The 14,104-nt window shown below is 40.5% G+C and overlaps 1 protein-coding gene across 7 annotated transcripts in view; it reads right to left on the bottom strand.

The window, feature by feature from the left end:
• The window catches only part of CRCP (CGRP receptor component), a 95,542-nt gene that overhangs the window by 24,868 nt on the left and 56,570 nt on the right, over positions 1-14,104 (bottom strand). For 3 of the 7 annotated variants that reach the window (XR_009694458.1, XM_061153341.1, XM_061153342.1), the window contains one exon: positions 2,239-2,275. Coding sequence is in view for 3 of the 7 variants with exons in the window: in XM_061153341.1 (XP_061009324.1) it covers positions 2,239-2,275 (37 nt within the window). In the remaining 4 variants the exon portion in view is untranslated. Of the gene's footprint in view, positions 1-463; positions 483-2,238; positions 2,276-11,183; positions 11,320-14,104 lie in introns of those variants that run through there. The other 4 variants (XM_061153344.1, XM_061153343.1, XM_061153346.1 and 1 more) reach the window with 3 other exon arrangements.

Here is a 14,104-nt window from a genome sequence, read left to right as displayed (position 1 = left end):
ATATACAGATGGCCAACAGGTACACAAAAAGATGTTCAACATCACTAATCATCAGGGAAATGCAAACCAAAACCACAATGAGATTACCACCTCACACCTGTTACGACGGCTATTATAAAAAAGTCAAGAAATAAGTATTGGTGAGGATATGAAGAAAAGGAAGCCATTGCATATGATGGCTGGGAATGTTAATTGGTGCAGACACTACAGAAAACAGTGAAGGACTATCAAAAAATTAAAAACACAACTACCGTGTGATTCAGCAATTCTACTTCTGGATAACTATCCAAAGAAAACAAAAATACTAATTTGAAAGGATATATGAAGCATTATTTATAAAATCCAAGGTAAGGAAATAACCTAAAGTGCCCGTTTACAGATGAGTGGATAAGGAAATGGAAAATGTGGCATATATGTGTGTGTGTCGGTGTATATATATATAGATATATGCACACATACATACCAACAGAGGAATATTATTCAGTCATAAAAATTGGAATCTTGCCAACTGCAACATGAATGGCATTTGAGGGCATTATGCTAAGTGAAATAAAGCAGAGAAAGATAAATACTCTATGATCTCACTTACATGTAGAATCTTAAAAACAACAACACAAAACCAAAAATCAAGCTCAAAAACACAAAGAACAGATGGATGCCAGAGACGGCAGGGAGGGGGACAAAATAGATGAAAGTGGTCAGAAGTTACAAACTTTCAATTATAAAATAAACAAACCATGGGGATATAATGTACAGCATGGCAACTCTAGTTACTACTCTTGCATATTTGAAAGTTGCTAAGAGAGTAAATCTTAAAAAGTTCTCATCACAAGAAAAATGAATTATATAACTATGGTGTTAATTAATTACTTATTGTGAAAATCATTTTGCAACATACACAAATATCAAATCATTATGTCGTATGCCTGAAACTAATATATTTGACTGCAGCTGAATTAAAAAATTTTTCCTAAAACTTTTTTTTTTTTTTTAAAGGATCTTGCTTCTTCTCCAGCATGAAAATCTATTTTACTTCTGGAAAAGAAAAATTATGAGGCAAGTGATAAAAGTGGTTTACCAAAAGAAAAAAAAGGGGGGGGGGTGGGTAGAAATGCTATAGAACTTTAAAAGTAAACTTTTCCCACAAGGAAGAAACACATGTGTATTAGTGCTAAGAAGGGTCAGGAGAGGAAATCTCTCTATTTTGGAGATTATACCAGAAAATTGTGAGAAGCACAGTATCACAGACATAGTAATGACTAGATACAATGCAACCTGTCCCCTGCCTGTCGGTCCTTTCAGAAATAGTGGCTTGAGACCCCATTAATGCAATGTTCCCAAATGGATAAAACACTAAACACCTTGTCCAGAGATCTAACTGGACAAGGAGATTTCTAAAAGCCAATGGCTTGACCATTTTCTTCCTGTTATGAGTAGAACCCATTTAAGACGAACCTTTAGGAAGGAAAGAATATGGCCCACTGTGTTAATTCTACTACCGTCTACATATATCACACAATGAAGACTTAAATCTCCTCTAAGTCTTCCTGAGTTTAGACCCTGACATAAAAAAAACTGACGAATATATGAATTGTTCTTTCTGTACCCAGAGTTAACCTATCAGATGGTTTTGCTATTACCCAGGTATAATAGAAAGTAGGCAGAAAGAATGTTCTCTCTCCTCTGACCAACCTTTTTCCTTCCTTCCTTTCTTTCCCCAGCAACCCAACCCTCAAGCCCCCAAATTCCAAATCTGTTAGTTCCTACTGATTACTCATAATGGTGAGTCAACTAAACTCTCACTTCCAAAATGAAAGGTGTTAATACATACCTATGAGACCATTATGAGGATCAAATAACTTACAAAAGCATTTTACAGCTAAAGAGTGTTAATTTGGAAAAGGCATACATTTTTTAATGGAAAATTTTTACAAACAGACACAGTTCCAAAATAGATGTTTCCATCCTATGAAGGCATCCCAAATGAAGATCTAAAATCTCTGGCATTTGGAGATGGTTGCCTACATGAACTTAAAGCCTTCTCAGCTTTCCTGAATTACTGTGTGTGATTTACCAAGCTAAGAGTATTCCAAAGTCCACTAGATGGTGCCACCTCTCTTATTTTAAATGGCAAATCCAAATGAATTCAGTCATTTCTAACCAAAACTAATTGAACAGCCTTCAGAAGCTGAGGGCAAACAATTAGAGAGGAAAACACAACAGTCTAAAGCAATTTACCTCATAGTTACTGAGCAGCGCAGCATTGGCATCCTTCCTGCAAAACAAAGTAAACTGTCATCAGTCAGGGTTCATGTCCCTTTGTGGGAATTTTTTTTTTCCTTTTTTTGTGGGAATTAAATATATAAAATAATCCCTCTGTTAAGATTCAGTAGTCCAGTTCAGAAACCTGGGGACTACAACCCCAAATTGAGAAATGTCCGAAATCTCACTGGTTTAGCTGGCGATGCACAAATTCAGAGCAAATTCTCCTCTTTAAAATTGAGGTATATCACAAATCCATCATCAGGTAGGTTACTAAAATATTCTGCTTATCCATGGTCCAAGTAGGCAGAAGTTAAGAGAAGCCAGACATCTAGAGGAAGTTAGTAGTAGGAAGAAACCGTGGGCCAGACCATAGGAGTAGGGGGATGGCAATAAACAGAGGGTGCTAGAATTCGCTGGGGAAACAGAGGGCCTCCTCATCCCACAGCCCTGTCCTCTCTCCAGCACCATCTGCCTTCCACCAGCTATCAACATTTTGGGCAGCCAAGTTTTCCTGCTGGATCACCAGAAATGAGACCCTTAACAGTAACATCACTCCTGGAAATCCCAGCAGCGTCAGGAATCCTGCCAGATAGGCACAAAACTCCCAAAGTGTTTATCTTCACTGTCGACTCAACAGGCAGAGTTCACGTGTAGGACAGTGGTCAAAACCCTGACCCCTGTGCAACTGTGAATCAAGGCAAAATGTCACTTTCACGTATGAATGAGCACAGCAGTGTGACTCGATTAAATGACCACTGATCCATTCTACAGTATCACATCAAAAAGCACATACTGTTCTTAACAGTATGCACTGTTAAGAATGCAGTTTTTTTTTTAATTTAAAATAAAGCTTACTTTATTAAACAGTTGGCAAAAACCTTCCCTAGTGTTTATTTCTTTTTTTAAAAAAAAAAAGAATGCAGTTTTATTAGTAACAATTAAGAATTCAGTTTTGACCTACTATATAGCACAGGGAACTATATTCAATATCTTGTAATAATCTATAATGGAAAAGAATCTGAAAAAGAATATATATGTATGTATAGCTGAATCACTTTGCTGTATACCGGAAACACTCTAAATCAACTCTACTTCAATTTTCAAAAACCACAGTTTTGAAATCAGACACATCTGGGTTCATATTCCAGCCCTGCCACTTACATGAGTTTTAATGAGTTAATTACCACCCCCCTAAGCATCCCCATACAAAACAAAAAGTGAGGATAAACTAGTACCCAGAAGTATGGCCTAGATTCTAAATCCAGCTCCATTGTCCATTAGATATATGAATCTGGGCAAGTTATTTAATCTTTCTATGCTTACATTTCCTCATCTATAAAACGGCAATTATAGTGCCAACCCCGTAAGATTGTTATAGGATTGAGCTGAAACATAAAGTACCTGAACACAGTAAGTGCTCAACAAATACTATCTATTACCACTTCTACCTGTGCTACCACCACCACCTCTTCCTACTTCAAAAAGCTGTTCTAAGGATCAAAGTGAAGTCGCTCAATTGTGTCCGATTCTTTGCGACCCCATGGACTGTAGCCCACCAGGCTCCTTGGTCCATGGGATTTTCCAAGCATGAATACTGGAGTGGGTTGCCATTTCCTTCAGAAAACAACAAATTTTAAAAGTGTAACAGTTTGTGGTTTACTAGGATCACCCTAAAGGAAAGCTGTAAGACATCATTTCACTTTAATTCTCATTAAAAAGCCTGTGATGTAGGAGCTATTATGATTTCTTCCTTATGGATGATGAAACAGGTACAAAGATTAAAAACCATGCTCAAGGGCACACAGTTAAAAAAAAAAAAACTAACTGAAGTGGACAATAACTATGGGATCGTAAAAAATAAAACTGGATGGAAATCAGTAATACAGAATCAATTCACCAAGGAGTTTGTATTTGACATAATGCACAACAAAATATTACTGTCTGTTCTTAAACTAGGAGATGGGCTGTAAGGTGAAAACAAGGACACAAAATTTCAAAAACATGGGCCAAATAGATGGGTGGTTTCCCCAGTCAACAAATAAAGCAAAACAAGCAAGAGGTTGACACAGCATTCAGCCAAGACCTCAGGTCATCACACAGTGCTGTCAGCACGGTAATCAAATCAGCACAAGGCTTACCAAAGGTTACCAGTCATTCAGCGGAGCCAGGACTTCATCAAGCACGGCTTTGCGCAAATGACCACAATGGCATTCATGTCACAAAGAATGTATTTAAAAGGAACCTGACACAGGAAGGATAGTGCATAATTAGGGGCCATGACATGGTTTATTTAAAACTGGAAATGACAAATCAAGCCACCTGTCATCCTTGACTACTTAATCAGGAAGTCAGCCCAAGAGCCTTCCTATGATCTTTGCTGGAAATTGAATTACAACTCCCTATGTGCCATTCTGGGGTACCAAAACACCCTTCCTGGAACAGGGTGGAGAAGAATTACAAATGCTATTCTTCCTCAAGACCAGTGGACCCATCCCAGATAGCACCGTGACAAGTTCATGTCCAAGCCCCGGCCCCTCCTCGGTCACGCAGACTATTTCAGGCCCTGGGAAATCTGTCCTGGCTCTTCAGGTACTGCCCTACTGCCCAAGTCCCTGCTGTTAACTGAGAGAATCCCGAGAACATCTCCTGTCTTCTCTAGAGTCAACATACAAAGGACAGGTGCTCCCTTCCAAGTGTATTGTCATGAACCTGTTTTGGGGCCAGGAGAACAATGGATCTTTAAACAAATACTGCATCTTGCACTCTGGTGGGCACAGCTGATTCATCCACTGATATTTTATTAGGAAGACAGCAATAATTTTTTTTTACCCAGCTAAATACTAATGGAGTAAATGCAAAAAACTTCATTCCTTTAGTCAATAAAATATCGGGCTTCCCTGGTGGTCCATGGTTAACTCTGCAATTCCACTGTAGGAGGCACAAGTTTGATCCCTGCTCAGGGAAGTTTCACATGCCAATCGGTGTGAAAAAACAAAAAAACCCAATGAATATAGTGTCTGTTTTTAATTAAGTCCTAAATGAATTGTGTGTATTGGGGAACTTTTTTTTAAATGCAGTTTTTATCCTGAAGAAGTTACTGTAACCACCACTAACTGGCAGGCTGCTGAGAACAGGATATGGTGAGATTTGAGAGACATCTTAACCAAGTTATCTAATTTAACAGCACCAATGATGAAGAGGTGATGCACTGAGAAGGAAACAGGCCTCAGAGCAATCCAGTCAAAAAGTGGTTAATTTAAACCTAGTTAAGAGGATATAATCAGACAAATGCAACCTGAGGAACCTTCTTCAAATCCACTGGCCCAGATTCTTCAAATCTCACTATCATTTGTCCTGATACCAATGTCACAAAAAGAGGCTAGGAAACTGTCTTAGAGTGAAAGAGGTTAAAGAACCCTGGCAACAAAGGCAATGTGTGATTCTTGACTGGATCCTAATCGATGTTTTCCTAAATCTAGCTAAAACATTATCAAGACAACTGGTGAAATTTTAATATAGATTGCATTTTAATAACAGTGGTTATATCAGCACTGAATTCCCCAGGTGTGACGATGGTGTTGCAGATACGTAGGAAAATGCCTTTTAAGACTGATAACATGACACAGCTATAATTCTGAAATATTCAGTAGAGAGTGAGAGTGAGTGTGTGTGTGTGTGTGTGGAGAGAAAATGCATGCATACGTGGTGACTCTAGGTAAAGGACATACAGGTACTTGTAATGCTCTTTTTTGCTACTGCTACATGGGTTTAAAATTTCATGAGGTAAAAAGTTGATAAAAATGGAGATGTAAAACTAAAACACTCCAGAAGGTTTTTTTAAAAAAGACATCAGTATAAATTGTAATTAAGGACCCTCTCTTCCAATTTTTTTTCCCTTCATACTCTACTGTAGGACTTAGAATAGCACTGATATTACTTATATTTAAAGCAAATATTCCAAGTGAATTTTAAAGACTGTGTGAATCTAGACTTACAGGACGGCAGTCACTTAAGCTCCTTAATGAATTAGCTGACTTGCTATTTGAAATTTAACCTGTAAAATCTGCTTAACTTGCTGAGTCAATTTAATGGACACAAACAACTACCCTGGAAAACCAAATACTGAATAAACAGAACAAAATGATCTATTGACAGATGTTCCTTAGAAGCACACACGCACAAAGAAATCCAAGCAAACAGTGCCCAGTAACTGTCACACACGCTCTTACAGACACAATGACGAACGGAATTGCTCAAATTCTCCTATGTTTAACCTATGTTACTGATTCAAATCCTGTTCTGAAAAACTAAACTCTGCTCCAAGAAAACTAAGCCACCTTCAAAGTCAATGAACAAGTTAAAGCGTAGCATTCACTTGGGAGCTAGCAAACAAATTATCCTCTTTCCAGCCCTGTTAATGGAAAGGACCTCTTAGCTAATGTCTTTAAACATCAGTATTTCCAGTTGAAAGATGAAAGAAATTCTGATACTCTTTCAAAAAGATGATACAAAAGAAAGTCCATTTTCCCTAACTCTGTATCTTAACTTCAAGAATACAAGGATGAATACAAAGTTTTCCAGGCATATAAATAACCCAGAGGCATTAGACAAAGTCAGTCAAACAACAAATACCTATGTATACAAATACTTAATCTTGCTATGAATATTTGGTATCCTTTTATCTGATGTGATGGTGAAAAAGTTTTCATTTTTAAACTCTACCTTTCAACCAAATAAAGCATAAATATTCCTTAACCTTAAAAAACTTCTAGTGTATATTAGACGTATCATTCACATACACTAGGTAGTTAGGGAAAAAAAGTAAAAACTCACGGGAGTCTTCCATCCATGCGTCCTCACTGCAGGTCCTAGGACTGCCTGGTAGAGGTACAATACATTTGCCCTCTCAGAAACTCAGGGGTCTCCTGAAGATCCTGAGGACCACACTGTCAGAGATCACACCTCATACCGGAGACCAGGCAAGATCTGAAGTTAGGCTTCCAGACCATCCCATTCCAGGGGCCCTGCCACCCCCAAACCACATGCCTACCTCAGAAAACCACATTTTCCCAAAACTGCTAGCCACAAAATTCTTGATTGATCAATGACTTCTTAGAAGTTGTGGGCAGGTTACTAGAGGAGAAAAAATTCTTGACTGAAATCATTTCACTTAGGAAAATCAGAAAATCGATATGCTAAGCAATCAAGAAACTAGCTAATTAATTTATATTAATTTAACTTCTTAAACTAATGAAGTGCTATTAATTACTTCACTCAACAAGTACAGTTAGCCCTCTGTATCTGTGGATGTGAAACCCACAGACACAAAACTAGTAAATACAGAAGGCCGACTATATTTACTAAAGGCCTACTGTGTGCCAGGTGCAGTGCTAAGTGCTAGGTGAACACACACTGGTCCCTGCCTTCATGGTGCCTACACTCTCACGAGGAAGACAAAACACTAGACAAGTAAACATACATCTATTATTGTAACTTGTAATTATTTAAGGGGAAAATAAACCAAGGTTCTATGAGAGACAAAAAGCAGGACTTATTTCAGAATTACCAAAGAGGAAAAACACTGAAAAAGGATACTCAACCTGAGATGTCAAAGAGGTAAGAAAAGGGCAGAACAGGAGGAAAAGTATACCAGGAAGAAGGAACAGCAAAGCAAAGGCCCGGAGGCAGTAACGGGCTTGGAGGGTTACCCGTTACTTGCCTACCAGTGCAAAGTGTGTGTGTTCAGGGGAGGGTATGTGACAAGAGACCACGCTGGTGAGTGCGTGAGGTTAAACAGGGTCTTGTGGTCCTAGTAAGAAATGCAGATATCCTGTAAGCACAACAGAAAAGCAATGAAGGATTTTTACACAGAGAGTGATTTGATCTAATATTTTAATTCACTTTGGCTGCTGTGTGGAAAGGGAATGGAGGGGACAGGGCAAGGGTGAAAACCAAAGGCTATTGTCTAATCCAAACCAGAGAAGACTGACAACAAAATTAGCAGTGGGGACAGTGAAAAGTTATTGCATTCAAAATTCATTCTGACGTTGGAGAGGACAGGAGTGGCCAATGGGCTGGGTTTAGCGGTGAGGAAACGGCTCGATTTCCGGTCAAGGCAAGTGTATGGCTAAGAGAGAAGGGCTGGAAATACATTCTAGGGAATTATTTTCATACAGATGGGTAAAATGACCAGGGGAAAAAGTATGGGGAGAAACGGTCCCAGGACTGAGCCCTAAAATGCTTCAACATTTAGAAGCCAAGCAAGGAAGGGGGTTCCAGGAAAGAAGACGGAGAAGTAGTCCTGGAGGCAGGAGGAAATCCAGGAGAGCATGTCACAAAGCCAAGAGTTTCTGTATCAATTACTGCTAAGGGATGGAGAGAAAGCTGAGGCCAGAAAATCAACTTCTGGGTTTGACAAGATAGGTAAATCTACGTAAGACCCATTTCTGTAGAGCAGTGAGGATGGAAACTCAAAGAATGATGGAAAGAAATAAAGAGTAAACGATACTTCTAAGAAGCTTTCTGGTGACAGGAAACAGAAAAGGAGCCATAGGCAGACAAGATGTGGGGACGGACAAGAGATTTTTTTCTACTCAGCAACTTTTACCTTTATTCATACGCATACCAAATATTAATTTGGAAAACTCAGCAGTAGCCACAGAACTGGAAAAGGTCAGTTTTCATTCCAATCCCAAAGAAGGGCAATGCCAAAGAATGTTCAAACTACTGCACAATTACACTCCTTTTACATGCTAGCAAAGTAATGCTCAAAATTCTCCAAGCTAGGCTTCAACAGTACATGAACCCAGAACTCCCAGATGTTCAAGCTGGATTTAGAAAAGGCAGAAGGACCAGAGATCAAATTGCCAACATCCACTGGATCACAGAAAAGGTAAGAGAATTCAAAAAAACCATCTACTTCTCCTTCAGTGACTATGCTAAAGCCTTTGTGTGGATCATAACAAACTGTGGAAAATTCTTAAAGAGATGGGAATACCAGACCACCTGACCTGCCTCCTGAGAAACCTGTATGAAGGTCAAGAAGCAACAGTTAGAACTGAACATGGAACAACAGACTGGTTCAAAATTGGGAAAGGAGTACGTCAAGGTTGTATATTGTCACCCTGCTTATTTAACTTATATGCAGAGTACATCCTGTGAAATGCCAGGCTGGATGAAGCACAAGCTGGAATCAAGATTGCTGGGAGAAATATCAATAAACTCAGATATGCAGACACCACCCTTATGGCAGAAAGCAAAGAAGAACTGAAGAGTCTCTTGATGAAGCTGAAAGAGGAGAGTGAAAAAGCTGACTTAAAACTCAACATTCTAAAAACTAAGATCATGGCATCTGGTCCCACCACTCCACAGCCATTTTTATGGCTCTTGATACAGGTGAGTCTTCAAAAGAACTGAATCAAGTTATATTATCATCAATAGTGTATGAGAATGACTGCCCCTGCCCCCTGGTCTGGCCATACTTTTAGCATTTTTAAAAATGTGTATGTGTGAAATGAAGTCTCAGTGTCACTCACTCATAAATTACTCCAGGTCACCATCCAGCCCTTTTCACCTGTCCATGCCTGCCTTGGCTTCCCAAGTGAGTCACAGCGAGAGGACCAGGACTGCCCTCCATCCATGGGCAGAGTTTGGTAAGACAAGGGATCTTTTTTAAGACAGATAAATTAAAACAGGTTTGTATGCTGACAGGAAACGCTTAATGAAAAGGGAAAAACTGATAATGGGTTGGACTAGAGTAATATACTTGCATGTTTTTTCAAGTTTCATACTAAACCCCATTAGTGGACTGCAAAATCAATTTAGTGGGTTAAGATTCTATTTTAACAAAAGAGAAGACAGTATCAGAGTGTATGGTATTGTTTTAGGAAGTTTTCATTTATATAGACCTACTGTGCTTTTTTTTAAAGCCTGAAAAACACTAGTGCATGTAGACATTAAACATGAGGCACAAAAACAAAAAGGAAAATACAAGTATTAATCAGTGCCAAAGAACACACAATATGGGGATGACTATAAGCTAACATAAAGGAAATCGACCCTGACTATTCACTGGAAGGACTGATGCTGAAGCTGACGCTACAATACTTCGGCCACCTGATGTGAAGAGCCGACTCCTTCGAAAAGATCTTGATATTGAAAAAGACTGAAGGCAGAGGAGGAAGTCGTAGGATAGCATCACCGAGTCAATGGACATGAGTTTGAGCAAACGCCGGGAGATGGTGAAGGGCAGGGAAACCCGGCGTGCTGCAGTCCATGGCGTTGCAAAGAGTCGGATACGACCGAACGTCTAAACAACAAAATAAATTAATATCAACCATGGAAAAATTCATTACACAATAGGCGTAAAAACTACCATTTGCACGCGGAACAATGAGCAGACACGGAAAAGGCTATGCGGAGTTAAAATTGTTAGAACGGCTTTTACCCTCGAGACACACACACACACAGGGCTAAACACACAAACTTCCCATCAAACTCGGAGAGCACTTCTTCTGACTAAGGCTTCCCCAGGAGCCCACGGCCCCTAAACAAAGCTCCCCCCCAGGATTTACCCATCTTTCCTCCTGGTACCTCCAGGCCGGACCCGGGGCTTTATACCTCAGTCTCGGTTCCGACACTGATCCTGGCTCCCCACGGTGACCCTTGCAACAAGAGTGAGTGGATGAGGGAGGGAATAGGCATTTAAAGGCAGCTGAGCCAACTGGCTCGCGGCCCCGCGACCTGGGCACGCGGTGGGAGTGGGCGCGAAGATCAGCGAGCCAGAGCGAGAGCCCCTTCCTCACGGCGCGCCGCGACGAGAGGTCGCCCCAGGCCCACGTCTCCCGGCTCCCAGGACCGAGACGTCCCGAGCTGTGAGCGTCGGTCCAGAGCCGGCTACGCGCCCGCGAACCACTTACACTTCCATATCGCCTCCGCCTCTCCTCCTCGGGTCACCAGCACACGCCAAGCTCCCGGCCGCCTCGCCGCGGCTCCCGGCTCCACGCCGAACGCCCTGGAGCCGACGCCGAACGCCCTGGAGCCGGCTCCGCGCGCCGCGATGCACGCCGGGATCGCCGCGATGCACGCCGGGAGCCTGGAGGACCCCCGCGGGGCCGCGAGCTGGGCGGGCCCCTCTTAGCCGTTTGAATCCCTACGCCCTTCGCGTTGCTCGGAATCAGAATGTTAAGCGTTTGCGAGAACATTAAGCTCACGTTTTCGTTGTCTAGGTTGTATAGAAGTAGTATTAACTTACTTTAGTAAGTTACCAAAGACATAATCGGATTAGCAGGTCTTTCCGGCGTTAAAGACTCCTCGGATGGTAGCGATGGCGAGGGGCGAGGCGGTCCGGGGCTACTGGAAACGCACTATTTCAGGACCTGGGTGCTGGGTACGCGGTGTGTTCCGAACGAACCGTTTATGAAAATCCAGTGAGCTGCATGCATAGGTGCACTTTTCTGTATGTGTGTTATGCTTGAATAAAACATTCTGAAAGGTGGGGGGAGGGGGGGAACAAACCTCAGCCTCCTTCCATTTCCCATTCATCGGAATTACTTAGCAGGGAAGTGTAAAGAACCTTAATGAGAAGCACAGTCTCCGACCTTTCGGCCTTTCTAGGCATTTGCTGAAAGGGAATTATCCGATACTTGAAGAAGGATCAATGTGTAACGATAATGTTCCTGAGATAGAGCGTAAATACTCAGCAATGAGGAATTGATCAATCTTGTTTCACGCATACAGTATAATATATGTAACATGAGAAATCATGTAGCATAATTTATATGCTGGGGAAATGCTCAAGATAGGATTTTTAAAAGATGGAAAATGATGTGGTATGACTAGTAACTTAAGGAAAAATAAGCATGGGGAAAAATATCTAAGAGTATTGGCGCTAGAACCACCTAATCTACTAAGTTTTGTGCTCTTAAAAAAAGACATCAACAGAACCATCAGTGTCTATTATCTTCTGGATTTTTGCTATGTTTGAAATATTCCTTTAAGACTGGAAGGAAATATGCCAAAAATGAGAATGACAGGTGTCTTTTGTTTTTTTAAGATGCTATCTTTTTAAATTTTATTCATTCATTCATTCGGCTTCTCTGGGTGTTTGTTGCGACATGCCGGATCTAGTTTCCAAACTAGGGATGAAACAAGAGCCCTCTGCACCGGGAACATGGAGTTTTAGCCACTGGACTACCAGGGAAGTGGGCGGTTGGTGTCTTTAGACAATGAGTCAATTGCTAATCTTTTCCCACTTTTTTATAGTTATAGCAATTACCATTTACTAAACATTCTCTTTGCAAGGTTCTTGGTAAGTGCTTTGCTATTCCATGATTTTAACAGTTAACAGTGCAGGCTTTCCAAGCAGCCTGTGATTCTATTTACCTCCATCACTTAGGGGTAACCTTGGGAGTAACCTTGGTAGTTTATGTAACTTCTTCTAACCTTAATTCCCTAGTGTATAAGTCATGGATCTGTTAGATATCTAAAGTGCCTAGCACATACTGAGTGCTCAACAAATAATAATTACTGTGACAGTACAGTCATGACACTCTATTATGTAGTTTCCTTTGTTATCCAAATTTTACTGCTGAGGAAACTGAACCAAGCTTGGAGAGATTATAATTTACCCAGAGTCACTCGTCTAGGCCTGTAGGGACTTAAACCCAGGCAAATCTGAACAAATACATGAAGGGTATTAAATTGCTAATAGTGATTAATGACTGGATAAATGCAACACACAGTATTAATACAATGGAATACTATTTAACAATAAAAAGGAATGGAGTACTTATACATGCTACAACATGGATGACCCTCAAATACATGCTAAGTGAAAGAAGCCAGACACAAAAGACAACATATTATATGATTCCATTTATATGATATGTCCAAGAAAAGGCAAAAAAAAAACCTTTAGAGAGGAAGTGGATTGGTAATTGCTGCTTAGGGTTGGGAGAGGGTAGAGGCGGTGATGGGAAGCTGATGAGTACTGAGTTTCTTTGGAGAGATACAAAAATGTCCTAAAACTAGATTGTGGTAATGGTTGCACATCCCTGTGAATTTACTAAAAAAAAGTTTTTTAAATAGGTGAATTGTAAGATATTTGGATTATATATCAATAAAGTTGTTAAAATGGTTTTTACTGGTATTTGCCTGTGACACCTGCATTGGAAGGGAAGTGAGGGGAATTTTTAACACTTAACTTTACATATTTGCAATTTTTAAAATGTCTTTCAATATACATGTTATTTTATTTTACTTTTTTACATGTTATTATAAAAACTACAAAATAAAAAAAAAATTTTTTTTGGCCAAGTCACATGGCTTGCGGAATCTTAGTTCCCTGACTGAAGATTGAACCCAGGGCCACAGCAATGAAAGCACTGAGTCCTAACCACCGGACCACCAGGGAACTCCCTACGAAAGTATTTTTAAAACAATTAATTTACTTTAAAAATCAACAAGTAAATAAAATGTCAACCCAAACCCAGATAGCCTAATTCATATGGAGAGTCCCCGTTGTGTTATTCACTCAACAAACATGTACTGATGGCCCACTGGGTAGTGATTATACAAATATGAATGATACACACCTCCTGCCCTGGCTGGCTGCCAGCCTAGTTGGGAACGAGCTCTGGACATCAATAACTACAATACCCTGTGTTTAGACGCTATGGAACAGAGGAGGGGATGACTAATGAGTTGGAGAGGCGTCCCAAAGCCAGGGGTGTTTGAACTGGGAGCTGGGAAGAACACACAAGTCCAAGGCTTCAAGGATGGGCTTCCACAGAAGAGGCCTCTGAGGGCCCCATGATAAGATGGCTAAACTTGTTTCTCC

This window comes from Dama dama, chromosome 10 (assembly GCF_033118175.1).
Source record: "Dama dama isolate Ldn47 chromosome 10, ASM3311817v1, whole genome shotgun sequence".
Taxonomy (NCBI): domain Eukaryota; kingdom Metazoa; phylum Chordata; class Mammalia; order Artiodactyla; family Cervidae; genus Dama; species Dama dama.
This window is presented reverse-complemented; position numbering and strand designations above follow the sequence as displayed.